The following is a 26,778-nucleotide window of genomic DNA, read 5'->3' on the forward strand; positions in this document are numbered from 1 at the left end:
TATAACGCCTACTTTTTAAAATTCGAAGTTCTTGTACAATAACAAAATAATATATACAAAATTTAAATTAAAACATTATAACAAAATTATTATAATTTATAAATACTACAATACAAAACTAAATTATCATAATTATTAAAAATATATAATAGAATTTTATTTACATTCCTCAATATAATAATTATAATTATAACAAATAATTTAAATTAATTTATAATATAATAATTAATATTTATAATCTTTCTAAATATATAATTACATAATTAATAATACATTAAATTAAATACAAAATATTTAATTATAATTTAATTAAATATATTGAAAAATTAATTTACCTGTATTAATAGCTTCCTTGCTTGCAATATGACTAATAAAATTAAGCCGATATAGATCATTATCCATCTTCTTCCGTTGTCTTTATTTTTCTCTGATCTCTCTCTCTAGTTTAGTGTGTATAAAGTAGTTGATTATAATCGTGTCCAGATTTACATTAAAGTCGATTTTAATAGTTTTTCCTTTACGCTGCAAGTCAACTATAATTGACTTCTTTGCACCAAAAAATGAGCAGTGAAAGTTGAGTTTAATCGACTCTTTTGGAGCAGGAAAGTTGATTTTAATCGATTTCAATAAAGTGCGAAAGTTGACTTTAATAGACTTCTCATGACCAAAACGATAATTGACTTTGATCGAGATATGCAATGTTTAGAAACTATTTTCAATCGACTTTGGAGTACCAATTTTAGGACATTTGCTTAAAACAATATTTTATGGACCCATGCATAATTTTGCATTGAAAAAGTTGTATTTATGTAAAAAAAAAAAAAAACCCTCAAATCAAGTATAAATATTTGAAATTATTCAAATTTTTCTAACGCTAAATTCAATATGTAGTTATTTTGTTACTTACTTTATTTCTTAATTATTAAATAGGAAATCATGGAATTATCATAACTGCAATTCTAACTAATTTTTTTACTTTTATTATTTTGTTTTCATGTTATGTTGCATTTTAATATATGGTTGTTTATTGTTTTGAAAATTTTCTATTTATGATAGCCTAGTTGTGATAGTTACAATATATATAGACTTGAAGTTGAATGAATTTCTATATTATTATCAGGTGAACTTGTTGCTGCTATTAGCTATGGATATTGGAGACAAAACGAAGAAGTTAATTCTTTTTTTAAAAAGGGAAACAAACATAGTATTTTGACTATTTTCTGAATTTATGTGCAACGTATTTGTGTAAACATCCAACACTTTACTATATAAATTTTGAGATGCATTAAATACTAATTTATGACAGTCTGTTTATGTTTTTGAATTTGAATATAAATTATGTAATATTCAATTTGGAGACCTAATTTGTAGTAAGTTGTCTGCTTGGTAGAATTTGTCATTTGATGTATTAGTGAGAACCACACCACAAACACCCCTAAATAACATAACTCAATAAAATTGGTAATTCAAACCAAAATCGATAACCCAGCCATCTTTCATTAAACTGACGAGTGAAATCTTTAAACCTTTTTTGTTGGCACTGTTGTTCCTATAGCTAGCACCAAGAATCAAACCTCCACACCTAATTATAAAAAAAGTACCATACATAACCATTGAACCTAGTTTATTTCACTAAAACATATGCTATTTTTAATATATATTATTTATTAACTAATGACTCACTAGTTCAATCGATGACCCATAACTCAGTACTTAAATTATATTAATGATCAATTTAAGTTTGAATTTATACTTATTAAGACCACTTTTTTTTTTTACTTTGGTTTTGTATTTTATTTAATGAAAAATGTTTTAGTTTATGTCATATTCTTTCAATATTTTATAAAATTTTGTATCATAATAATATTTATTGATGTTATTATTAATTATTCATGAATACAAGTGTTATGTTAAGGAGTGTGTTAATTTTGGTTAATTTAAATTAAAAATTTAAGTATTATTATTTAAGACTTTCTCTCTTTCAATATATTTTTATTATATTAAAAAATTTAATTAAATCTCACTAAATACATTTTTTATATATAAACAAAAGGTTGAGCCTTTGTATTTTGGTCTATAAAGAAAGTTAGGCCATTAAAGTTGTTATGTTTTTGTTGAAGAATTATTTTGGGCTTGAAATTGCTTAGGCCTGCGTCCACAACTGGGTCCATTATTCTCCAAAACTAATACAAAGCTTATTAAATATATTTTATTTATATTTTTTTCCCTCCTCTGTATAAATAAAACCCCTGTAACAGCGCCGCTCATTCGGAGCAGACAAAGGGCTAGAAAAGAAGCCAGAGTTGAGCACAGGAGAAGATGATTATTCCCGTTCGTTGCTTCACATGTGGGAAGGTAACTCTATTTCTACTTCTTTTCACTTCCTTTAAACTTCAATGTTGAGCACAGGAGACGCAGGGTTTAGGGTTTTCTCTAATTGGTGGTTTTTTTTTCTCTTATTTCTTCCTTTTAGGTCATTGGAAACAAATGGGATACCTATCTCGACCTTCTCCAAGCCGATTACCCTGAAGGGTCTGTATGTCAATTCTCAAAATTTTATTTTTGTCCAATTTCTTTGTCGTATTATTATTATTATTATTATTTTCAGAAAATGGGAATTATGCAGAAGTTTCATTTATATTTTCTTGTATTGGGCTAAGTCGTCTATTTTATAGTTCCAACTTCTGTGTTTTTTTTAATTGGGACTTTTAGCATAACCGCTATTGATTCTTACTGGCTAACTTTTGACTGCTGAAATTGAGTGTGGTCTATTGGGGTTGCTGAGGCGGATTAATTTAATGGGGGTTTTTATTGTTTATGTATCTGGTTAAGTGTTATCAATTTTGTGGCAATGTTATATGTGCTTGGAATGAGTTCCTGTGGTCTGTGTGAGAGGTGTGCAAAGACCTTGTTTTACTTGCGGAGGGGTTTTAGTAAACGTGTTTTATTTTCATATTTATATTATGGTACTTCTCTTTTTTGGAACATCTTGTGTTTTTATACCAAATTGTATTTGGTGTGATACGGTCAGGTCGGCCATGTTACCTGGGTTTAGCACAATTAGTCTCTGATCGGTGGTTGTGAGTACATATTATCATTTGGTGTTTAATGTTTATTAGCTTGTTAGCTTCATCGTTGGATGCTTGCAATTGATTTTGGAATGTGTTGTGGAACGGCTGTAAACTGACTTTCACAGAAACCGAAGCGTGTAACGCGGTAGTGATAAATTATCACTTCCACTAAAATCAATTCTTCTTTTGGTTCAAACAGTTTATATCTTAAATGAACTTTGTGTAACAGGTATTGTTGTTGAGATTGATTTTTCTCCTTGAATCGTTGATTTTTCTATAACCACTCAGTTCAGACATGGAGGGAAAACAAGTTAGTGCGGAAACATGTTTGGTCTATTCAGATTTCAAAAGTTATCTTGAAATGATAATTAAGGTTAAAAAAATGATTTTTTTTTTTTTTTGAGGATAGTTTGATTGGTATTTGGAAAAAATTTTTGAAAAGAAATATATCACATACTGATACAATACTTGCTTTCCCTTGTTCTCTAACTGCATTCCTTGAATGAATGTTAGCCTGCATTAGCATTATATTATTAATACTGGATCTTTGGTAGCATTTTAGTTTCTAGATAGGGTTTTCATATTAAAGTATTTACATATAATAATGGGATGCAGAGATGCACTGGATGCTTTGGGGTTGGTTCGTTATTGCTGCAGGCGCATGCTTATGACCCATGTTGACCTCATTGAGAAGCTTCTGAATTACAACAGTAATTTCTGCCGCCTCTGTAATATGTTTTCTTGTTTTCAGTTTGCACTTTGCACTAATATTATCTTTGGTTGCAGCTTTGGACAAGTCTGATCCCAGTTAAGAAGTCTTATGGATTTGTTGATGATAAAGACTTTCATTGCACTGATCACATGTGTTTGTATCTAGTTACTGAGAATTGACTATGATAGCTTGCGTTTGTTACTTTAAAATCAGTGCTTTGTACAACTTACAAATGATACTGAAACTATTTGAAGTGGCACGTGTAAGAATCTTTTATAATTTACTGTCAAGTTATGGGCCAACCCAACTTATTCTGTGCTAATTTTGATCTTTTATGAAAATTCAAAATTGTATCATCCTTCTGCCTTTGCTAAAGCCCTGGTGCTTCTACTGTCGGGTTATGGGACTGACCTGACTTGTTCTGTGCATTTGAAGCCATATAAAGAAGAGGTTGTTGCCATCTTTCTCTGCCTCTTCTAGGTTGTGATTGCAATGTTGAAGAATCTTGATTGAATCTTATGACCTCATGAAAGTGTTTATAGTACTATATACTATATTTCACAACATTATTAGTTACTTTCACTTGAATTTTCTTGTTTTCTTTTTCCTTTTTTTTTACAGTTTGTTTTTAGTTTTGATATTGAAAAACTGTGCAAGGAGGGTGATGAAGAGAATCCTATTGCAGATCCTGTTCTAATAACTGCCCAGCTTATTGCTGAAGGTGGTTTTTTATGCTGGATTTGATGTTTCCCTTACTCATCTGAGATCTTCCTTGTCAACTTGTTTTTTTTGGAATTGTCAGATTTTTTTATGTTGGTTTTCCAAATTATGTTGACCATACCAATTATTATTATTTTTATTATTATTATTATTTTGGGTGCGAGGTTTTCTATGCCTAGTATATACATGGGGCAGTTTATAAAGTGATGAATAAAGCAGGTACTTCTGATGACACAGTCTAGCGATGTTCTCTTGGTGCAGCGCATTACACTGGCTGTGCCGGGCATGTTGATTGTGTCTGCTTGATTACACAAACATCTGCTAACTGATTTATTCACTGCCTCAAGTTAGTATTGCTGATGTAAATAATATGCAAGCACAGGTTATGATACTTTATTTCCTATTTTTAATATGATAAGAAAAAACATAGTTACCTAAAACTTGAACGAGTACAGATACGTGATTCTTGGGCGTGGTTGGTTATCTAGGAGGCGTAAACAAATGTTTGTTTTGGTACAAATGCTCGCCATTGTCATATAGGGTGTTCTACCTTGGCTGACTGTGATTGCCTTTTCATGAATTCTCAGTACCTGTTGTTTTTAGTGGTTAACACTACTGTTATATTGCACGGAAGTGTGTTTTTGTATCATGAAGTCGTGTGTCGAATGGAAGGACAGGTTACACGCATGTTGCAATCATTATCATATTCCTTTAGTAGTATTACATAAAACAAGACTTCTGTATGCAACTAACATGTCTTTTATCACTTCTTCAGTCATTAGTTTTTCCACCAAAACTCAATTTATGTGACTGTGATTTTTATTTTTTTTTAATTCTACGTTTAAAAGAAATTAAGAGAATGAAGAAAACATGTAAGGTTACTATTGTGATTTAGATGTATAGTGTTTGTTTGCTTTCGCTTCTGAAGGCCGTAGACGTTCTAAGTTTCATACAAAGAGTGGCTTATGGCTTTAGAATAATATAGGCTTTATACAATATCAAATTATGTTGTCACCTCGGGAAAAAGTTATAAGAAAAAGACATTTAAAAGGTTATGATAACAAACAACTTAGTATTTTGCATTTGTAAAGATTTTATAATGCTAATGTTCTTATTATATTATCATGTTTTAAAAGAGGTTATTAACGCATGATAATGAATTTATCAATAAATTTTATTTTGTATAGATTTTATCATGCGCCCAAATCAACTATATTGGCTAGTTTCACAAGATGATTAAAGTACGTTATACTATATAATTTTAAAATACAAGAAACTTAGGGTGTTTGTTTTTCTTTTTAAAAACAGTTCTGTTATTAAAAATAAAATTCAAAACAAATTTGTATTGAATTTAATTTTTAAAAACAGAAAACTATTTTTAAAACAATAATCAAACATACTTTTAAACATCAAGTTATCTTATTTTCGGTTTTTTTTTTTTTTTGCATTAGATTGTTTGGTTTATGCGTTAAACATATTTATTTATTTTGATCCAAAATTTTTCTTTTAATTTAGGCAAACTCTTGCACTTTCTTTGTTCTTGGTTTTAGTTATTTTTTATATTTTGAAGATGAGTTAGGCTTGGTTCGGATGAAAAGGTGAATTAGAGGATAAAATAGGAGATAAAAAATGGTTTTTATATCTATTATTTGGATAAATATAAATAAGTGAAACAAATAGAGAAAATCTTTTTTGTTTGTTTGGACAAGGAAAAATAATAAATAGCTTGTATAAAAAATATTTTCATAATAATGTTAAAGTTTTGATGTAATAAAAAACTTAAAATTTAGTATAACATCTTTTTGTGTAACTTTATTTTTTAAAATATATTTTTAAATTATTTAATACAAAATATTCAAAAAACAACATGAGTCTTGATACATTTTCGGTGTGACGGAGAAAGTGTTTTACTTTTAAAAGCTAATTAATAATATTTTTATTATCATTTTTGCTTTTTATCTTTTTTAAAATACAATTAAAATTTTATATATGGTAGTTTTTATGTTAACAAGAACTTCCAATTCATTTTTGTTTAAGTAAAATTTGTCTCACTCGAGTAAAAAATAGTAAAATTTATTGAAGTAAAAAAATTCTATTCAAGCGAGAAAACATTCATTTGTGGGAACCTCGCCTAAGTGAGACAAAAGAAGCAAACATTGTGTTGCTTAAGTGAAATTGCTTTCAAGTAAGTACATCCAACAAAAATAATTAAACTTAAGCAATTTGGCATAGAGAACAATGGATTTGAGACTTGAATAGAGTTTTTTTTGCTTCATTCACACTTAAGCGATCTCATATTCACTCAAGCAAAATGAGATCCGCTTAAGTTAGGTTAAATAAATTAAATTAATGTTAAGTGAGTTTGGGATATAGATCATTGGTTGAAAATTTTGTTATTCGCTTAAGAAAAAATGGATTCACTTAAGCGAATAATGCAAAATTCTTGATTATTATGCAAATATAGACAACGTGTAAGGTTTGGCCAAATACATTTGATGACATAGTGATTTAACTTACATTTTACATAGAAAATGACTTGATAAATATATATTTTTTAACAAAGAAACAAAAGAAGTTTTAATGGTTGCATAATCAATTTTGATCAAAGATTGAACCATTGGTATCGTCAAGTTGTCCCTACAAAAAAAGAAGAGAAATCACGAACAACCATAGATGAGAAAAATATAAGAGAATTTTATTGATATAAATTTAAATTAAACAATTTTACTATCAACAAAGTAGTAAAAATGAATTGATTGACTAATCTGTGAAGGGATCATAACATGGAAAGTATTGTACAATGTACTTCAAATGGATGACATAACATTGGTTAATATTCCTAAAATATATTTACTTAAAAATTATTATATGTTTATAATAAGCAAGTTAAAATTCATTTATTTATTGATTAAAAATCATTATAAAAAAGTACTTTAAGACAATGATTTACCTAAAATTAGAGTTCTATTCTATTCTTTTTTTTTTTTTATAGTTCAACCTAACTTTTTAATCGTTTATGTAAAAAGACATCCTTAGGTTTAACCTTATAATTATTAGCAAATTATGTATGCATTTGCGAACTCTCTAATTTGTTTAAAGCTTTCTAAAATTTTGAAAAGAAATTGATAAATTTGAAAAGAAAGTTTTTTTTTTAAAAAGAAGGTAAGAAAAATTCATATTTTAGTTTCATAAATATATACCTAAGAGTTTCTTGAAATATTAAAGCTCGTTAAGTTTTCTTAGATATTAAAACATGATGTATTAATTTTTCTAAAGTATCATCATAATGGATTGGTAATTTATTGATAATTCATAACCACTAAAATTTGTTAAAGGTTTTATGAAACAAAAATTGGATAGTAATTAATTACTAAATTAGATAATCCATTGTAATTTATTTTGAAAACAATTGTCAGTTATCATGTGGCTTTCGTGTCTCAAAAAAACATGGTAATCTATTACCAATTTCTAGTAATTGGTTACCAAGTGAATATGTTTTATGTCTTAAAAGTCAAAAATACATGATAATCGATTACCAATCATATTAATCAAATTAACAAATGGTTGATTTTTTTTTATGTCCTAAAAGATAAAGGCACGTGATAATTGATTATCATTCAATTATCAACTGTAAGATTCAAATTTAACTAATTGGAACCATTGAATTTAATATTCATAATTCATATTTTAGAGATCATGAGAAAGCTTTATTCAAATATTTGAGATTCAATTTTAAATTCATGCTAGGATTTTTGTTATAATTAAGATTCATAATTCTTGATTGTAATAGTTCTTCTTAATTCTTATCAAGAGATCTTAAGAGAGTAGAAAATCTTTTTGGTTCTCCTTGAATTGTGGATTCTTAGAGAAGGTTGTGCAAAGTAAGGTATCTTTGCATGTTGGGTGACATCAAGTAACGATTCTTGAAGAGTTTTTCTAGTTTTCCTTGAATCGTGGATTTTTGGAGAATTTTTGTTGTAATTAGTTAAAATTCTGTTGGTAGTTAAATAGTTGTTTGTTAGACAGTTGAAAAAAACTAATCTATATAAAGTTTGTACTTTTTTCTTATGAATATAACCTTCAGTTTTACTCTCGTAATCAATAATTGTAAAAAAAACAAAAGTGAACTGCGTGTGATCTGAGTGAAGATCATATTTAAGACAACAACATTTGGTATCCAGAGCTGGTTGTTCTTGATCTTGGAGACTGAAAGTCTTTGGAGAATTTGAATATGGCAGCAACAACTGGAAACCTACCAACTTCTCTTCCTATTCTTAATGGGAAGAACTATGATCGATGGTGTGTTTAGATGAAGGCTATTTTTCGCTTTCAAGATGTGACTGACATCGCCAAGACTGGGAATTAAAGATCCTAATGATGTTGCAACAGATAAACAGTAGTAAGCTTTTCAAGAAGTCAACAAAAAAGATGGGAAGGCTTTGTTCATCATTCATCAAAGTGTTGATGTAGATATCTTGGAAAGGATATTAGGGGTGAATACTGCAAAGGAAGCATGAGATATTCTTGCAAAATCCTATGAAGGTGCTGATAAATTGAAGAAAGTAAAGTTGCAGAACTTGAAGAGACAGTATGAGCTATTGCAGATGAATGAGCAAGAAAGTGTGGCTGAGTATTTTACTCAAATTTTGACACTCACAAATCAAATGAAGAAGTATGATGATAAAATAGAAGATGAAACTGTTTTTTATAAGATCTCGAGGACATTGAATTCAAGGGTTGATTATATAGTTGTTGTAATTGAGCAAGGAGCAAGAGCTGATAATATGAAGGTTGATGAATTGCAGGGGATTCTTGAAGCGCATGAAATCAAACTCAATGAGAGAAACTCACAAAAGGCACCAAGTCAGGCTTTGTAGGCTCAAACATCAAAAGGAACTTCAAGTAAAAATAGAAAAGATAAAGGAAACTAGAAGAAAAGAAAGAATCAAGATGATCGGGAATTGAATTCTGCATCCAAATCACAACAGAATTCTGAAGATTCAACAAAGAATGTTGCACCCAACAAGGAAGAAAGAAACAAGTTTGATAGAAAGAAAATTCAGTGTTACAATTGTCAAAAGTTTGGTCATTTTGCTAAAGAATGTAAAGGAAAAAAGGTACCAAGAAATTATGATGAGGCTCAATTGGCACATGATGAAGATCCTGCTGTTGGAACTTTATTATTCATGTCAACAACTACTTCTAATAAAGAGAGTGTAAATCTGTGGTACTTGGACAAAAGGTGCTTGAATCATATGACAGGGTGCAGAGAATGGTTTGTTTCTATGGATGATAAGATGAAGAGTATAATCAAGTTTGCAGATAACAGCTCTGTGAATGCTGAAGGCATGGGCAAGGTGGTGATTCAAAGAAAGGATGTTCTGGATGTTCCCAACATGAAGAATAATCTACTCAACATAGGACAATTACTTGAAAAGGAGTTTTCTATGCATATGGAGGATAATCACATGAAGCTATATGATCCAATAGATAAGCCAATTCTGAAGTCAATTCTGTCTAGAAATAGGACTTTTAAGATTGAACTTCAAATTGGTGAACAAAAGTGTTTAACAATTGTGGTTAATGATAAGAGTTGGATGTGACATAATAGATATGGTCATTTGAATTTTAGAAGTCTAAGTGATCTGAAAACCAAAGAGATGGTACATGGTCTACCTGATATTGATATTCCAAACCGATTATATTCTGAATGTTGGGAAGCTAAGCAACCTAGAAACTCTTTTAAATTTGAGATGCCTAACAGATCAAAAGAGAAACTAGAAGTGGTTTATTCTAAAGTATGTGGACCATTTGAGGTACAATCTTTAGGAGACAATAAGTATTTTGTCTCTTTTGTTGATGAATTTACTCGAAGGATCTGCATCTATTTCATCAAACAGAAAAGTGAAGTGTTTGACAATTTTAAGAAGTTTAAGCTGCTGAGTGAGAAACAAAGTGGTAAAGTTCTGAAGATTCTAAAGATCGATGGAGGTGGAGAGTACAACTCTAATGAGTTTCAAGAGTTCTGTGATGAAGAGAGAATAGTTCATGAAGTTACTGCACCCTATACACCACAATACAACGGTGTTGTAGAAAGGAGAAATAGAAGTATTCTAAATATAGCCAGAAGCATGATCAAAGGAAAAAAAAATGCCAAATTATTTATAGGGAAAGACAATGTCTACTGTTGTGTACATTCTAAATAGAAGTTCTACAAAGAAGTTAACTGGATGTACTTTTAATGAAGCATGGTCAGGTCAGAAGCCAAGAGTGAGCCACTTTAGAATTTTTGGCTCACTGTGCTTTAAACATGTGCCTGAACAACTTAGGAAGAAGTAGGATGACAAAACATAATCAATGGTTTTTATTGGCTACCATCCAATAAGTGCTTATAAGCTTTATAATCCTAGAAGTAAGATGGTTCACATTAGTAGAGATGTCTTCATTAATGAATCACATAGATGAGATTGGTCTATTACAACATCTAATAGAAATTTTCTTATGCACTTTGAGGATCCAAATGATATTCAGTATACTATTGAATCATTTGACCACCAGCAAAGAAGGTCTCAAAGGACAAAACATGCACCTCATTCACTCAGAGACTATAAAGTTTATTCTAATACAACAATCAATGTAGATGGAGAACTAGTGCATTTTGCTTTGTTTGCTGAATCAGAACCAGTAAGTCAGGAGGAAGCATCTCAAAGTGTTCATTAGAGAAATGCCATGGAAGAAGAATTAAAGTCAATTGCAAAGAATAAGACCTAGGAATTGGTTGATTTACAAAAAATAAAAAGAAAAAAGAAGCCAATTGATGTGATGTGAGTTTTTAAAACAAAAATGAAGCCAAATGGAGAGGTGTCTAGATATGAGGACAAATTTGTTGCAATAGGATATTTACAGAAGTATGGTCAAGACTACAATAAAGTTTTTGCTCTAATAGCAAGGCTTGACACTGTGAGATTGATTGTAACTGTGGCAAGCCATAAAGATTGGCCAATTTATCAGCTTGATGTGAAGTCAACATTCCTTAATGGTCCTCTGCAAGAAGTTTACACAACACAACCACTAGGATATGTAGTAAGCAGACAAGAAAGAAAAGTCTATAAATTGAAGAAGGCTCTATATGGCCTTAAACAATCTCCAAGAGCTTGGAATTTGAAGATTGATGATTTTTTTATTCAACAGAAATTCAGTAAATGCACTACTAAGCATGACATTTATATCAGAAATCATAAAAGCAATTTATTGATCATTTGTCTCTATGTAGATGACCTCTTAATAACTGGAATCAATCTGAATGATATAGTTGAGTTTAAGAAAAACATTATGCAGGAATTTAAAATAACAAATTTAGGAGAGCTATCGTACTTCCTAAGCATTGAATTTGTCAAGACAAGCAAAGGAATGTCCATCCACTAGAAGAAATATGCTGAGGATATTTTGAAAAGGTTCATTATGAGTGACTGCAATTTAGCTATTACTTCTATTGAGTTTGGAATTTGTCTTCAAATAGAAGGAAATGAAGAAACAATGAATCCTACTCCGTACAAGCATATTATGGGGTCACTAAGATATCTATGTAATACCAAACCAGGTATTGCATATAGTGTTGGGTTGATAAATAGATTTATGAGGGAACCTAGGACTTTTCATTTTCAAGCAGCAAAGAAAATTCTAAGGTACTTGAAGGGTACTATGAATTTGGGAATTTTTTATCCTCACAGTAAGAAGAATACAGAAAGAGAGGTCTATGGTTATAATGACTCAAAATTGGTGTGGAGACAAAAATGATAGAAAAAGCACATCAGGATATATTTTTAAATTTGAGTCAGCACCAATTTTTTGGTGCTCAAAGAAATAAGTTGTTACTTTGTCGACATATGAGGCAGAATATATCTTTGCAGCTATTGCAGTATGTGAATCAGCTTGGCTTGAGGCTGTGATGAAAGAGCTAAATCTGAATTAACTAGACCTATGAGATTACTGGTTGATAACATATCAGTTATTGATTTAGCAAAGCATGCAGTTGCACATAAGAAGAATAAACATATAGAAACAAAGTTTCATTTCTTGAGAGATCAAGTAAGCAAATAAAAGCTTAAACTTTAGTTCTGTAGGTCTGAGGAGCAACTAGCAGGCATACTAACCAAGCCTTTGAAGAGTACCAAGTTCAAGGAAATGAAAGACAAGTTAGGATTGATTTCTCCTGAGAATTTTAACTAAGAGAGAATATTGTAATTAGTTAAAATTTTGTTGGTAGTTAAATAGTTATTTGTTAGACAGTTGAAAAAAACTAGTCTATATAAAGTCTGTACTTTTTGTTTATAAAATATAACCTTTAGTTTTACTTTCATAATTAATAACTATAAAAAAAAACAAAAGTGAACTGCGTGTGATATGAGTGAAGATCGTGTTTGAGACACCAACAGTTTTGTGCAAACTGAGGATCTTTGCATGTTGGATGACTTTCTTAAAGGTTTTTTTAAGAACATTCGTTGTATGAAATTATAGTGGAAGAAAATCTCAAAGTGATTTGGAGACTAAATGTAGCCTTTAGTGGTTTAGAGAGTGAACCAGTATAAATCTTTGTGTAAACCTAATCATTTTACATTCTAGGTGACAGTATTAACATGTGGTACTACGTTTAAGATCTCCTTCCACCTCTTTTCTTTTTACATTGTGAATAATCCCACAATTGCCTCGTGGTGTTCATCTCTTAAGTATGTATTTCTCAAGGACAACCTTTACATCATTAGTTTCAAACACTTTCAAAGCATGAGAACAGAGTATGTCAAATGTTTTAAATTTAGTACAAGTACAATATATAGTAGTTAAAGAAAGATTAAATGTAATTATCCATGATATTTGTTAGTTGACTTTAATAATGACTTATTCAATTAAAGAAAGATTTTCAATCTTTTGTGATATGCAATAAGCCAAGAATTGAGCAAACTCTTGTTGGAATAAGTTAAATATTATATACATGTAAATCTTAGCTATTTGTATTAGTATTAGGAACAATTCATATTGTAACATGGTTAATGATGAATCCAATTTTTATTATATTTTTACTTGCCTTTTTTTATGCTTCTTGATAGAAAAAATGGACTTAGATAGTGAAAATAATATAGAAATCACATTTTGAATAAATATCATAGGTTTATTAATTTTTGGTTAATTTGCATTTAATTACATAGATATAGATTGCAATTTTAATTATCTTGATGATTTTGCAGAATGCCCAAGTCAAATTTGAGAAATCTTGGTCCTTAGATGAAAGTTGCCCCCAAAGTAGCTACTTTGAGGAGTAAAAGTGGCAACTACAGCAAGCATGGGCATTAAAGGTTCCAAAGTAGCCACTTTCAAGCCTAAAAGTGGCAACTCCAGAAGCTCCAGGAACGCCAATTTTGAAGCATGATGCGCGTGGTTACTATGGGCTCTCATAGTAGCTACGCGCATCCAAAGTAGCTACTTTGAAGACCAAAAGTGGCAACTCCAGAAGCTCCTGGACGCTGATTTTGAAGCCCTCCTGCGCGTGGTTACTATAGGCTCTCATAGTAGCTACGCCCATCCAAAGTAGCTACTTTCAGCACAAATAGTAGCAACTCCAGAGAAGCGGCATTCCTTGCATTCTGCGCGTGGACACTTTTAAGGCCCAAAGTGGACACTTTCAAAGGCAAAAGTGGACACTTTGGTGACATGTCATCCACTATAAATAGATTTTAGGAATTAGGGTACGGGACTTTTTGACACTTTACACATTTTTCCTTTGCCAAATTGGGATAATTGCTTACGACATTGGAGTCTTGGGTGACAGCCAAGGGTCCTCTATAGGTTTTAATTTCCAATTTCTCCTTTGATTTTTGTTAAGTTTACATTAATGATGTTTACGTTCTTGCATTTTTTTCTCTCATTTGTGAAGCCCATCCATATGGAGGGCTAAACTTTCTTGTAATTCCTAGTCAATGCACATGAATCTTGAATTCTTGGGATTAATTGCAATACAAATCTTTCTTTCCTTGAATTTATTAACCCCAATCTCTGAATGAAATGGAATTTGCATGAAGGGAACATTGCTTAATGAACCCTAATTTACCTAACGAAATTCTAATTCAAAATTGCTTAATTTTGATTAATCCTTGAGGTTGCTTAATCTTTGGGATAGAGATTGGAGCCCATTAAGATGCTTAATTTTAATTGGGATGTTAAAGTTAGTCTTCGCTTGTTAGATTAACTTAATTCAAGGGAAAGAAAGGGGATTATTGAATCATTAGAAAGAATAATGATAGAACTCATTGCTTGACTAGGGATTACTCATTTTAATTGATCGAATTTCATTAAATTTACACTTTGCTCTTGATTAAAATCTGGAAATTGACAAACCTCCCCCCAATTTACTTGCTTTAAAATACACGTTTACACTTGTTCGATGTATGTTCCCAACCAGAAATTTCTTGGAGACGACCTAGGATAACACCCTAGTACTGCATTCATTTCTTTGCATATTTGATGATGATTAACGACAATCTTTTGCATGACGAGTAGCTAAATATCGTTTCATCAGTTAACTTATAGCTGGAATCATACTCACACTTCAGGTCGTTATAATATTTGTCTTCAACAACTTGTTCAAAGTATTCAAAGAATTGCTTTATGTTAACACTAGCTTTCATAAAAGCTTTGAAATCATAATTTAAGTTTTCACTTAGTTGATTACTTTGTATTCCAAGGGTAAAAACATCCTTGAGGTAACATGATGTTCATTTTTCTTTTGTGGAATAAAGTGAACTAATCCAAGTATGTTCTTGAACATTGTATTCCTATAATCAACCTTCTCAAAGCCTCCTTAAATTCAATTGAAGTATCAAACTTATACATGCATCTTTTCAAATCTCTTAAAAAATGACTTCCTCCTTTTATCACATTGCCAAGGTGTTTTATTCCATTTTACATTAAGTGCAATGTGCATAAAACATAATGTGTCTCAGGCATTACTTAGATAAGTGCCTTGATCGTTGCTTGATCTTGGTTTGTAAAACTTATTTTTTTTATTGTTGTTGTTGCTGTCATTTCTTTTCATTTAAAAATGATTTCAAAACTTTATAAAAGTTTTTGGTTGTTTAGATTATGTCTTTCATGTCTTTTCATTTGATACATGTTGTTGTTGTCTCTTTATTGCATGTTGTTTGGATTGTGATATGTGCATGTTGTCTCCTTTACTACATTCCTGTTGTTTGTGTTGATAAATTCCCTTAAGTGAAATGAATTTGCTTACGTAAATTTTTGCTAGAATAAAAGGTCTTAACGGAGACTAATTCGCTTAAGCCAATATAATTTGCTTAAGCGAATTAGTCTCGCTTAAGCGAGTATATTTTGTTTAAGCAAATATATTAGAAATAATGTGTCTATTTTTCCCTATTAGTCAACTTAACTTTTCTAAAATTGTGCATCATTTTATTTCAAGATGATGCCTAAAAAGTATATTTCTCAAAGAAAAAGAAAAAAGCCTAAAGTTGGCCAAGGTTCCAAACAACTTAAGGAACTTATTACCAACACCAATCCAATCATAACCTATGCATGAATAATGGGATAAATTAAAGTTAAAAAATAAGGGTAAGTTTTAGAGATTTCTTGAAATGGAGTCAAGAGAATTGCTACATGAGTAGAAGGTGGTCTTAGAGGAAGGAGAGTGTGAAGATTTTAGGCTAGACATAATAAGAAGAAAATGAAAATTCTTGGAAAATCTTCCAACCAAATTGATGAAGACATTGTCAAAGAATTTTATTCAAATGCATGGCCATTGCTACAAGAGAACAAGGAGAGAAAATCCTGAGTTCAAAGGCACACAATGGCTTATGATAGGGAGGCTATTTTTCTCTATTAGGTAAACCAACTCTCATCACTCCTCTTAGTGCTTTCAAGGTGTTACCATTCCCAACTACTCCAACCAAACAATCAAATTGAAGAAACTCATCAATGCCCACTTCATGAAAAATTACTGCACCAACCTATTGAAGTATCCTATTGGACCTTTTTATCAACCCTCCTCATCTGTAGCACCATCAACACAACCATCACCATCACCATCCATGCCTTATATGACACAAATGGATTTGTATGTCATATGACATCTCACTCATATAGAGTAGCAAATGGCAACAAATAATTGAACGTACACACAATTCAATGAAGCTTTCTACTGGTCAATCTTTTTTAAATTGTTACTTTATCATAACTCTCTTCTCTCTCCAACAGGTTCACACTGCACAAACATCATGGAGAACCTTGTTCTTTTCTATGACCTACACCTAAAGTTTTTACAGCAACTATATCATGGCCTGAAGATAGCCTTACCTACCATCTAATATAGGATCATGTGGTAAAAATAAAGAAGAGAGGTTAGGAGAACATTGATAGAAATAAAGAAAGAGATGGAGAATAGGGTCAAGAAGTAAGATAGGATGAGGATCATGCTAGAAATAATAAAAGTGATCATATTCAACCTATACAAGAGGAGTAGTATGTGTCTGACATAATCATTATAGATACCTGAAAATTAGGACAATACTTGTTTTTAATTTCAAATATTTGTAATAGATTACAATTGTAATTTTTCATTTTGAACCCCTATACTTTCCTTATATTTCAATGAGATTTTCAAATTGCTTTAATATGTTTTCCTTATCCTATTTTGCATATTGAATGTATTTATCTATTGTGTTTTCCTTTTATTAATAAAAATATGCTTTCCTTATATTTCAACTTTGACTTTGCATGTTGTCTGCATTAGCATAATAATTACATTTTTTACATTATTCGCTTAAACAAATTTTAATTCACTGCATTTTAATTAATTTAGCTTTAAGTAATAACAAAATTTGTTTAAACAAATCAATTTTTGCTTAAGTGAATGACAGAATTTTTAATCATTACTCTATCTTAAACTCGTTTAACATTAATTAAATTCTTTTAACTTGATTTCAGCAATCTTATTTGACTTAGAGGATACTTAAATAAATGATAGACCTCAAATCCATTATTTTTTATCCCAAATTCGCTTTAATTTTAATGTTTTTTTTAGACGTGCTTATACGAAAGCAATTTCGCTTAAGCAATTACTTTAAGGCTTTTTTTTTTTTTTATCTCTTTTAAGTGAGATTTACACGTTATCAAGCGAATATTTTATCTCTTAAAATAAAGTTTTCGTTAATTTAGCAAATTTTACTAATCTTCATTTAAGCGAGGCAAAAATAGACCGTTGAGTCATATTCCTACCTAAATTGGAAAAGATATATATCCCAAATATATTCTCTTCAGAAAAGCAAAAAGTACATTTTGTAGAAGTGGAGCATTTGGGGCACGAAACTAGTGTATAACCATTAACCTTTCATATCTCGTCAAGGTTTGATGTCAAGTGAGATGTTACAGAGATAATAAAAAAATGACGATGGTCGTTACATTATAAATAACACTGCCACTTTCTATGGCTATGGCAACGACGGCTATAAGGATGCGGTGGCGAAAATGCAGAAAAGGTTCATGCGATCGGTATTGATTTAGATCCTCTCCTTTTCGGCTAAAAACAAGGACGTGCTCTTTTATCAATGACACACTATTCTAATAAATAAGCATTTTCTGTTTTAAATTTCACACTTCAACATTCTCTAAGCCACACCGTTCCTTTTTGCTTACAATTCAAGTCTACGAAAAGGCTGCAATTCTTCTTTGGCACCACGGGCTTTTCTTATATTCATTTATTTGGCTTCTAATTTAGATTGGAACTTGTATTTTATTTATTTAATCAATAAATTAAAATATTGTAATTTTTAAAATTTAACCTTTTAAAAATTATTTAAGATACATGTCTCACTTTTAAAAATTAAATTTTTCTTCTATTTCTTCTCCTTAAATATATTTTATATTAAAAAATATATGACAGAATATTTTGTGTTAAAATATATATGAAGAGAAATTTTTTATATAATATTTAATTAATTCATTATAAACAAATAAAATAAATAATAACTAATTTTAATATTACATTAATATAATATTATATGTCATTTTAAGTTATTTAAAATAAATTAACTAATTACATAACTAGTTATCAAATCATTTTAATTTTATAAATTACTTATATAATTATAAATTTTTAACTATAAATTCTGAACTTTTACTTTCTTTCAAAACTTAGAAGCTAGCTTTCAACTTGTTTTATCCAGCATAGTTTAAGAGAGAGAGAGAATAATGAAAGGATGTTAGCATGCGAAATTATAAACGATGGATACATGTTTATCCAAAATCCTGTGGTTAATATTGGTGCAATGTGTCTCTGGTATTATTAACGTGTTAAATGCTGAAAGATGAAGAAAACAGAAAAAAAGGGTAAGAAGGGAGGGTATGTGGGGATGTGGATGTGGATGTGGATGTGATGAAGTATACTAACTCAAAGGTTGTCGTTTTATGGAACTAGTCAAAGGTTGAGGCAGTTGTGTCACTTCAAAAACCGTCCAATGATGCATTGTTCCGCCTACATCTTATCCTACTCACTCACACCCACGTCGGTGGCACTATCATAATATTTTGATGACCCAGTGGCATTTTTACTTTACACGTCAACTTATTCAACCACACTTGCGTTACATCCTTCTTTCTTTCTCTTTCTTTAATATTCAGCTAATCAAAACACAAGTCATCATCAAGCCAAAGCTCTCTGTCAGACAGGTTGCGTGAATTCCCAGGTACCCTCCATTGTGTATGTTGCACCATACCCTTTTTTTTTATGTTGGTCATATTTGTTTGCGTCTCTTTTATTTTATTTTCTTTTCTTAATTATGTTCTTTTTCTTTTCTGTGTTTTCTTATTATATATGGATTAGTGGAAGTGTAGATGTTTAGGGAGTTGGCCTTTTTGGAGTGGATGATTATGCTTTGATTGAAACTGCCTTGAAAATTAGTTTTATTTATATTTTGTTTCTTATGGTTGTGGAAGAGCTTGTGTCTTGTCTAGTTCAATCATTGAATATATATGATATTTTGAGGAGTACTAAAAATATGACTATGTGAGTGATTGACTATTCAAGTCGGCAGAAGAAAATCTGTCTTTCTTGAATATTTGGCAGTTAAGGAATCCACTGCAGAAGATTGAGGAGTTTGGTTGTTGATTCTGTCCTGTTTTATTGTATTATATGATCATGTGTATCAACTACTGTGCTTTACTTTTGAAGCTTTTTGGCATTCATCGATTATAGGCACTGTTTAATTGTGAAATCATGTAAATGACAGTTCTTTGATGCAGATTATGGTTGATGTTTGCAGGGGAAATAACATAACCAGGTGTGTGGATAGGATTTATCGAAAATTGGGAACTGCATCCAAATTCAGAACGAGGAGATGGGATCTGAAGGGCCAAAGGCCATTACTATTCATGTAACTGGATTTAAGAAGTTTCAGGGAGTTCCTGAAAACCCTACAGAGACCATTGTTAATAATCTGAAGAGTTATGTTGAAAAAAGAGGTCTCCCTGCTGGTGTTACTCTTGGGAGTTGCATTGTGCTTGATGTGGCTGGGGAAGGTGCAATTCCTCAGCTATATCAGACCTTGGAATCTGCTTTCTCCAACACAGATACTGTGAGCAATGCAAATGTTGCATGGGTTAGTTTTTTCCCCCATTTAGTTTCTTGTAATATTAGATTTCAAATTCTTAATTGAATTATTGATTATGATAGACTTGAAGAGCATTTTACATTTACTATTTTCTCCACGTGTCTGGTAGACTCGTGAATGGCCTTAGGAATGGAGTCTTTTCATTCAATGCCGTGTAATCTGCAGCGTTTTGCTTCTACCATCACATTAATGCTCTGCAGTTGCTGCCAAACATGATAGGACTTTAGCTGAATGAGAAATTTTCTTTCACCTTTGCATTTAATACCTTATTTGGTTTTATTTTGTTTTTCTCCATCTGTTTTCTATCTGTTGCAGGTAAACTTGTCATTATAGCCATAAAATATGATCCTATTTTATGAAATCATTTTTTCTTTCATGTCAGTGGAAAACCAATTCTCAGTAGATATTTGAATAAAAAATTTCTTCTCCTGCGTTAATGCTTCAGCTTCACTTGGGGGTGAATAGTGGGGCTCTAAGGTTTGCCATTGAGCGCCAGGCAGTGAATGAAGCCACTTTCCGTTGTCCAGATGAGTTAGGATGGCAACCACAGGTGAATCTTGATCATGATCATGCTTTTGAAACCTACAAACTTTTCCTTTATGTTTTGAAGAGCACTCCTATGATTTGCTTGACCTATACTCATTTATTATTCTTTGTTTTTCAATTTTCTTTCTCAGCAAGTCCCAATAGTTCTTGAGGATGGAGGAATTTCTCGAACAAGAAAGGTAAATTGCAATCACTTTAAAGTTGTCCATTACATGTTGGAGTGCACTTTATTGGACTAATTCTTTTAAAATTGTCAATCACTTTTAAGTGTTCACAACCAAAGAAAGCTAGTAGTTAAATCTATTGAAGGAAAATATTCCCTCAGTTCCATGCCATCTTAGAAAGAGTAGAAAGACAGAAAGAATAAATGAATAGAAGGAAGACAAATACAAACACTTTTATTGGGTTATGTTAGCCTTAATTAACGTGTATAGCATATGATTGATGTTGTGAAATCCAAATGCCATGGAGGGTTGTATTTTGATTGCCTGTAAAATAACATGCACTATGCCTTTTTTAAGTCTTGTTTTTATTTCCTAACTTTTTCATTGTTTGTTGAAGACTTCTTTACCTGTTGGTGCAATCTTGAAATCCTTGAAGAAGGGAGCTTATGATATGATGATATCAGATGATGCAGGACGGTTTGTTTGCAATTATGTGTATTACCACTCCCTGCGATTTGCAGAACAGAAGGGTAACAAGTCTTTATTTGTTCATTTCCCCCTATTTTCAAGAATTGATGAAGAAACCCAGATGCGATTCACAGCCTCTCTTTTGGAGGCCATTGCTTCTGCATGTTAATGCAATATTGATTGAAATGTGTACAAGAATTGCCGTGTTCAATTGCCATTTGGTTGTGCATGTAAATCATCTTTCTCAACAGCAATGTAAATTATCAAGCAAAGTATGGATGTACTATAAAATTGTTTTTCTTCCTTTTTTGTTTTTCAATAAGTTGAGTGATACAGTTGTCTCTAGCATTTCATGCGTGGATATTTCTTAAACTCTGTTGATTCGCTCTTAATTGCCAAAAATCTATTTCAATGTCAATTTTTAGGTGTTATGCTTATATTTTAATACTATGTAAATTTCACACCAATATGCATGTTAAAGCAGTTTTAGAGTGCCAGAAACATAGTCTTTAATACACCCTTTAACACAGTTTATTATTAGTTAAAATTTATAAAAATTATAGAAATATATGTGAGAATTATTAAATTATGAGTAAAATTCATATAATTTTTGTAATTTTTAATAATTTTAGTCCAATGTTTACAAAGCATGGTGCTGGTAATTTTCTTTCTTTCAATTGCAAGGAAGTGGAATAAGTTGGGTAGCTATGTCATGAAAAGGTTTTGATTGGTGCCAAAGTGAGCATGCGTGGGATTATCTTCCAAGCACAGTAAAGGATGATCTGCTTTTCTGCTTTTGTGTTGTAATGTATTTTGAAGCTTATTTAAATTTTATTGTGTCCAAAGGAAACAACTCGCCAAGTTGCAAACTTTGCAAGTGATATTGGATTTTCTTTTACAAGTGAAATTTTTTATAGCATAGATATGAAATGGATATAAATAAAACAAGTGATCATAAGTTATATAATTAATTATTTACTATTACGTGGCTGAATTCACAATTTTTAATTTGCCAATTTACTTGCGTTTAACAGTGTCTTAGCTTAATATTTAAAAAAATCTCCCAAAAGAAGTACAAGGGAATTATTTCTATAGTCATTTTTCAGATAATAGTGATTGTTTTACTTTGTCCTTTAATCATATTACATGAAACCTTTTTATTTAAACATATTTTTAATTTTGATTTCTTTGCAAATCTTTCATTTTGGTTCTTTCAAATGGTTTTAGGTTTATTTTAGTCTTTATATTTGTAAGTTTTTGGTTTTATCTCTCTCAATTATTAGTTCTCTGCGGTATCATTTAATAATCGTCAATGATAAAGAAAATATAAAATTTAGAAAAATTTAAGACAAACTTTTTTTTTAAAAGAAACTAAAATTCACAGCTCACAAAAATATCGATATAAAAAGCGTAGTTAAGCTAAAAATTTTCTTTTACTTGAATCTTTACAAAAGATTAAAGAGTACTTTTTATTTTTGGAATGACAACCTTAACCAAGCATTAGTAATGCACAAATAAATTCTCTCATGCTCAAATTTTACATAATGTATAAATTTTGTATTAATCTCTCACTTAATATATATTGAATAAATAAAAACTTATAAAAATTGACAAATTGATTAATATCAACCTTTGAAATAAAATAAGAATTCAGGATAACTATATAAAAATATATATATATATATATATATATATACATATATATATATATAAACAAATATTGTATTAAAATGTAACATAGTTGTTTTTTTTTCTAACTTTCAAACATCAATTATGAAAACATTTTAATAATCATATTTACCTCGTTAATTTTTTATTTTTATTTAATTATTATCCCTATTGTCACTGTTATTTATTCTATTTTATTATTGTAACTAAACGTTAGTATCGAAAAAAGAATCTATTTGATTGAGATTTGAAAGTTAAATGAGTAAAATGAAGTAAAAAGAGTTAAAAGATTGAACTAAAATAAATAAATAAAGTTAGACAACCAAAGTAAAAAAATAAAAATTAATAGGCAAGACTAAAATACTAATTTTATGCAAAAAAAAAAGAAAAAAAGAAAAAGAATCACATGTTCCAAAATTAGTTTATCTATTTAGAACCATTGAAATCATAAGTAGGGAGTTTAATTTTGTCATCCCACTTTTTACTTTCTAAGTACATATGACAATGATTTTTCTTTTCTTATGCATCATTCAACGTACATAATGTCATCATCTCACAATAACATTAAAATGTAGCTTTTATTCTATATTTCTATTGAATCACCTCTTAAAGTCATTGTGTTTGTGTTTAGTAGAAATCGTTCATCTAATTTTTCACTAATCCCTTTTTGTCATCGTAATTGAGCATCTATTTATTTTTTATTGAATTTGTAAAAATATAATTTCATAATTATAATTTACATGCTTATAGAAATTAAGATTGTGAAATCAATTTTTTTCATTTTCAGAATTTATGCACTTATGGGAACATAATTTCATAATTATAATTTACTAGTTTCCAAAAATCATTTTTATACTTTTAAAATTTAATTTCTAGAAACATAATTACAATATTTTTAGAAAAAAATAAACAACATTTTAAAAAATAAAAAAGAAATGCAAAATGTCAAAAAAGAAGGGCACAAAAAGTAATCTCTTATAAGTAGAGGACGCAAAATGTTAGTCCAACAACTTAGCCAACACATTAAACTTGTTAGGCAAAAAAAAAAAAAAAAAAAAAAAAAAAAAGAGGTATACTTATGTGGAACTTAAAAAATAGAGGTTCAAATTAAACTCAAATTAATATTTTATACTTAAATAGATAATATTAACTTAATTAACACCGTATATTATTCTTTTTATCTTTCACTTCATTTTTATTTGTTATCTATACAAATATTTCAAATATTTATATATTTATCAAGCAATATTTTCCTTTTTGTATTTTACTTCTTTCTCTTCCCATGAAAACAAAGTGTTAGTAGTGTTCTTAATTCAAGCTTGAAAATGCGCGCGCAGCTCCACAAAATTCCAATGTGTGAGTCCAAGATTCTGGTTTCAACACTGAAACCATGGTGGTGGAAACAAAAGCCTCAACTACAGTCTTTTATCAGAGCCATAACAATTCCTACACCTACGCTAACAATGCCTTCACACGCGTCGCTTCCTCTTCACAATGCCACCAGCAACTATATCCTCATGAAGAACCGCGAAATCGATGTTTTCATAAAATCCAGGAACCTGAACGCTGCACTTGCAGTTTTCCATAACATGCCACTGCGTGACACTGTCACCTATAACCTGATGATTTCCGGGTTCTATAAACAACCCGAACATGCTCTTCATCTCTATGCTGAAATGGGTTTGCTTGGAATAAGAGAAAGCTCAACCACGTTCTCTTCTATTATAGCGGTTTGCACCAATAAAGAGTTTTTTAGAGAAGGTGTTCAGGTGCATTGTAGAGTGCTCAAGTTTGGATTTTTACGTAACGTGTACGTTTGTGGTGCACTTGTTGGGTTTTACATGCACGTGGGGCTCAGTGGGGTGGCACTGGAGTTGTTTGATGAGTTGCCAGAACGAAATTTGGGTGTTTGGAATGTGATGTTACGTGGATTATGTGAAATGGGTCGTGTTGAAGTGGAAGATTTGCTTGGATTTTACTCTCGGATGTGTTTTGAAGGTGTGGAGCCAAATGGAGTTACGTTTTGTTATTTGCTTAGGGGGTGTGGTAATCTGAGACTCTTGCATGAAGGGAAGAAGCTTCAAGGTTGCATTTTGAAGATGGGTTTGGTGGAATCGAACGTTCTCGTTGTTAATAATTTGGTGGATTTTTACTCTGCATGTGGGTGTTTGGTTGGTGCAAGGAAGTGTTTTGAAGACATAAAAGTTGAGGATGTTATTTCATGGAACTCGTTGGTTTCTGTTTATGCTGAGAATAATTTGTTGTTTGATGCTTTGGAGTTGTTTAGTGTTATGAAAGTGAGGGGGCACAGGCCATCCGTTCGTTCATTGGTGGGTTTGTTGAATTTGTGCAGTAGAATTGAAGAACTTTGTTTAGGGAAGCAGATGCATTGTCATGTTATGAAGATGGGTTTTGACGAAGGGAGTGTGCATGTTCAATCTGCTTTGATTGATATGTATGGAAAATGTAGGGACATTGAGAGTTCTGTGGCTGTGTTTGAATGCCTTCCCAAAAGAACTTTGGAGTGTTACAACTCATTGATGACCTCTTTGTCTCACTGTGGTGCCATTGAAGATGTGGTGGAATTATTTGGTTTAATGGTTGATGAAGGTTTCATGCCAGATGAAGTGACATTCTCCACCACAATTAAGGCTTTGTCTGCTTCAGCAAGCTTCACGAGCTCTCAGTTACTGCATTGTTATGCATTAAAATCTGGACTTGAAGGAGATGCTGCAGTTGCATGTTCCCTTATGGATGCATATTCAAGATGTGGGTATGTGGAACTTTCTCATAATATTTTTGAGACCCTTCCTTCTCCAAATGCTATTTGCTTCACGTCTATGATCAATGCATATGCCCGAACTGGGATGGGAAAAGAAGGAATTGCAGTGCTTCAAGCTATGATTGAGAAGGGTCTAAAACCAGATGAAGTTACCTTCTTATGTGCATTAACGGGGTGTAACCACACAGGACTAGTTAAGGAAGGAAGAATAGTCTTTGATTCAATGAAATCTCTTCATGGGGTTCATCCGGATCGCCGGCATTATTCATGCATGGTGGATCTTTTATGCCGTGCAGGACTTCTACATGAAGCTGAAGAGTTGCTGCTACAGGCAGCAGGAAAGAGAGACTGTTCTATGTGGAGCTCTTTGCTAAGAAGTTGCAGGGTCCATAAGAATGAAGAGGTTGGAACAAGAGCAGCACAAGTACTAATTGAGCTAGACCCAGATGATCCTGCAGTGTGGTTGCAAGCTTCAAATTTTTATGCTGAAATAGGGAAATTTGATGAGTCAAGGCAAATCAGAGAGGTTGCTCTAGCAAGGAAGATGACTAGGGAGATTGGTCGTAGTTTAATTGAGATAAGACAGTGAGTGATTAAAATAGAGTTCCTGAATTGAGGAAGCATTCTAGCCCATTATTCACACAAGATTAATAATCATGCTATATTTTGCTGTGCTGATGATGTTTCCTGAGATGGTAAGGTCTTGTCTATTTGGGCTATCCTACAATCTAAGGGAAAGGTTTCTTTTGCAAGGTGTTTTTGGTGGACATGCCAAGAAAGTGAGGGTCGGCATTTGTGTTCCCTTGTTTGGTATAACTAACTGACGGCTTCCAAAAATAGCAAAATAAAAATTCCCCCCTTTAATTTGTCACATTGTATTATGCCTTGTACTACGCAATTTGAGATATATTGGAATATGCAACAAGACTCTTAGATTATATGTCATTCATTTCTCTTTCAGGGTGGCAAAGTGGAG

At 31.1% G+C, this 26,778-nt stretch overlaps 3 protein-coding genes across 3 annotated transcripts; all 3 read left to right on the forward strand.

Moving 5' to 3' along the window:
- The first annotated feature begins 2,250 nt into the window (after positions 1-2,250).
- LOC113858662 (DNA-directed RNA polymerase subunit 10-like protein) lies at positions 2,251-3,907 on the forward strand. Its single transcript, XM_027491385.1, has 4 exons — positions 2,251-2,355; positions 2,474-2,532; positions 3,687-3,781; positions 3,858-3,907. Exons 1-4 carry the CDS (start codon positions 2,320-2,322, stop codon positions 3,881-3,883), a joined length of 216 nt encoding a protein of 71 aa, XP_027347186.1. The 5' UTR covers positions 2,251-2,319; the 3' UTR covers positions 3,884-3,907.
- Positions 3,908-19,119: 15,212 nt separating this feature from the next.
- Positions 19,120-21,696, forward strand: LOC113858613 (pyrrolidone-carboxylate peptidase). The gene is made up of 5 exons (XM_027491323.1): positions 19,120-19,250; positions 19,827-20,162; positions 20,620-20,724; positions 20,852-20,899; positions 21,282-21,696. Exons 2-5 carry the CDS (start codon positions 19,902-19,904, stop codon positions 21,519-21,521), a joined length of 654 nt encoding a protein of 217 aa, XP_027347124.1. The 5' UTR covers positions 19,120-19,250; positions 19,827-19,901; the 3' UTR covers positions 21,522-21,696.
- A 2,676-nt stretch (positions 21,697-24,372) lies between these two features.
- LOC113859594 (putative pentatricopeptide repeat-containing protein At3g05240) lies at positions 24,373-26,391 on the forward strand. Its single transcript, XM_027492325.1, has one exon. It carries the CDS (start codon positions 24,373-24,375, stop codon positions 26,389-26,391), a length of 2,019 nt encoding a protein of 672 aa, XP_027348126.1.
- The last annotated feature ends 387 nt before the right edge of the window (positions 26,392-26,778 follow it).

This window comes from Abrus precatorius, unplaced genomic scaffold (assembly GCF_003935025.1).
Source record: "Abrus precatorius isolate BTA unplaced genomic scaffold, Abrus_2018 Scaffold2, whole genome shotgun sequence".
NCBI classification, from domain to species: domain Eukaryota; kingdom Viridiplantae; phylum Streptophyta; class Magnoliopsida; order Fabales; family Fabaceae; genus Abrus; species Abrus precatorius.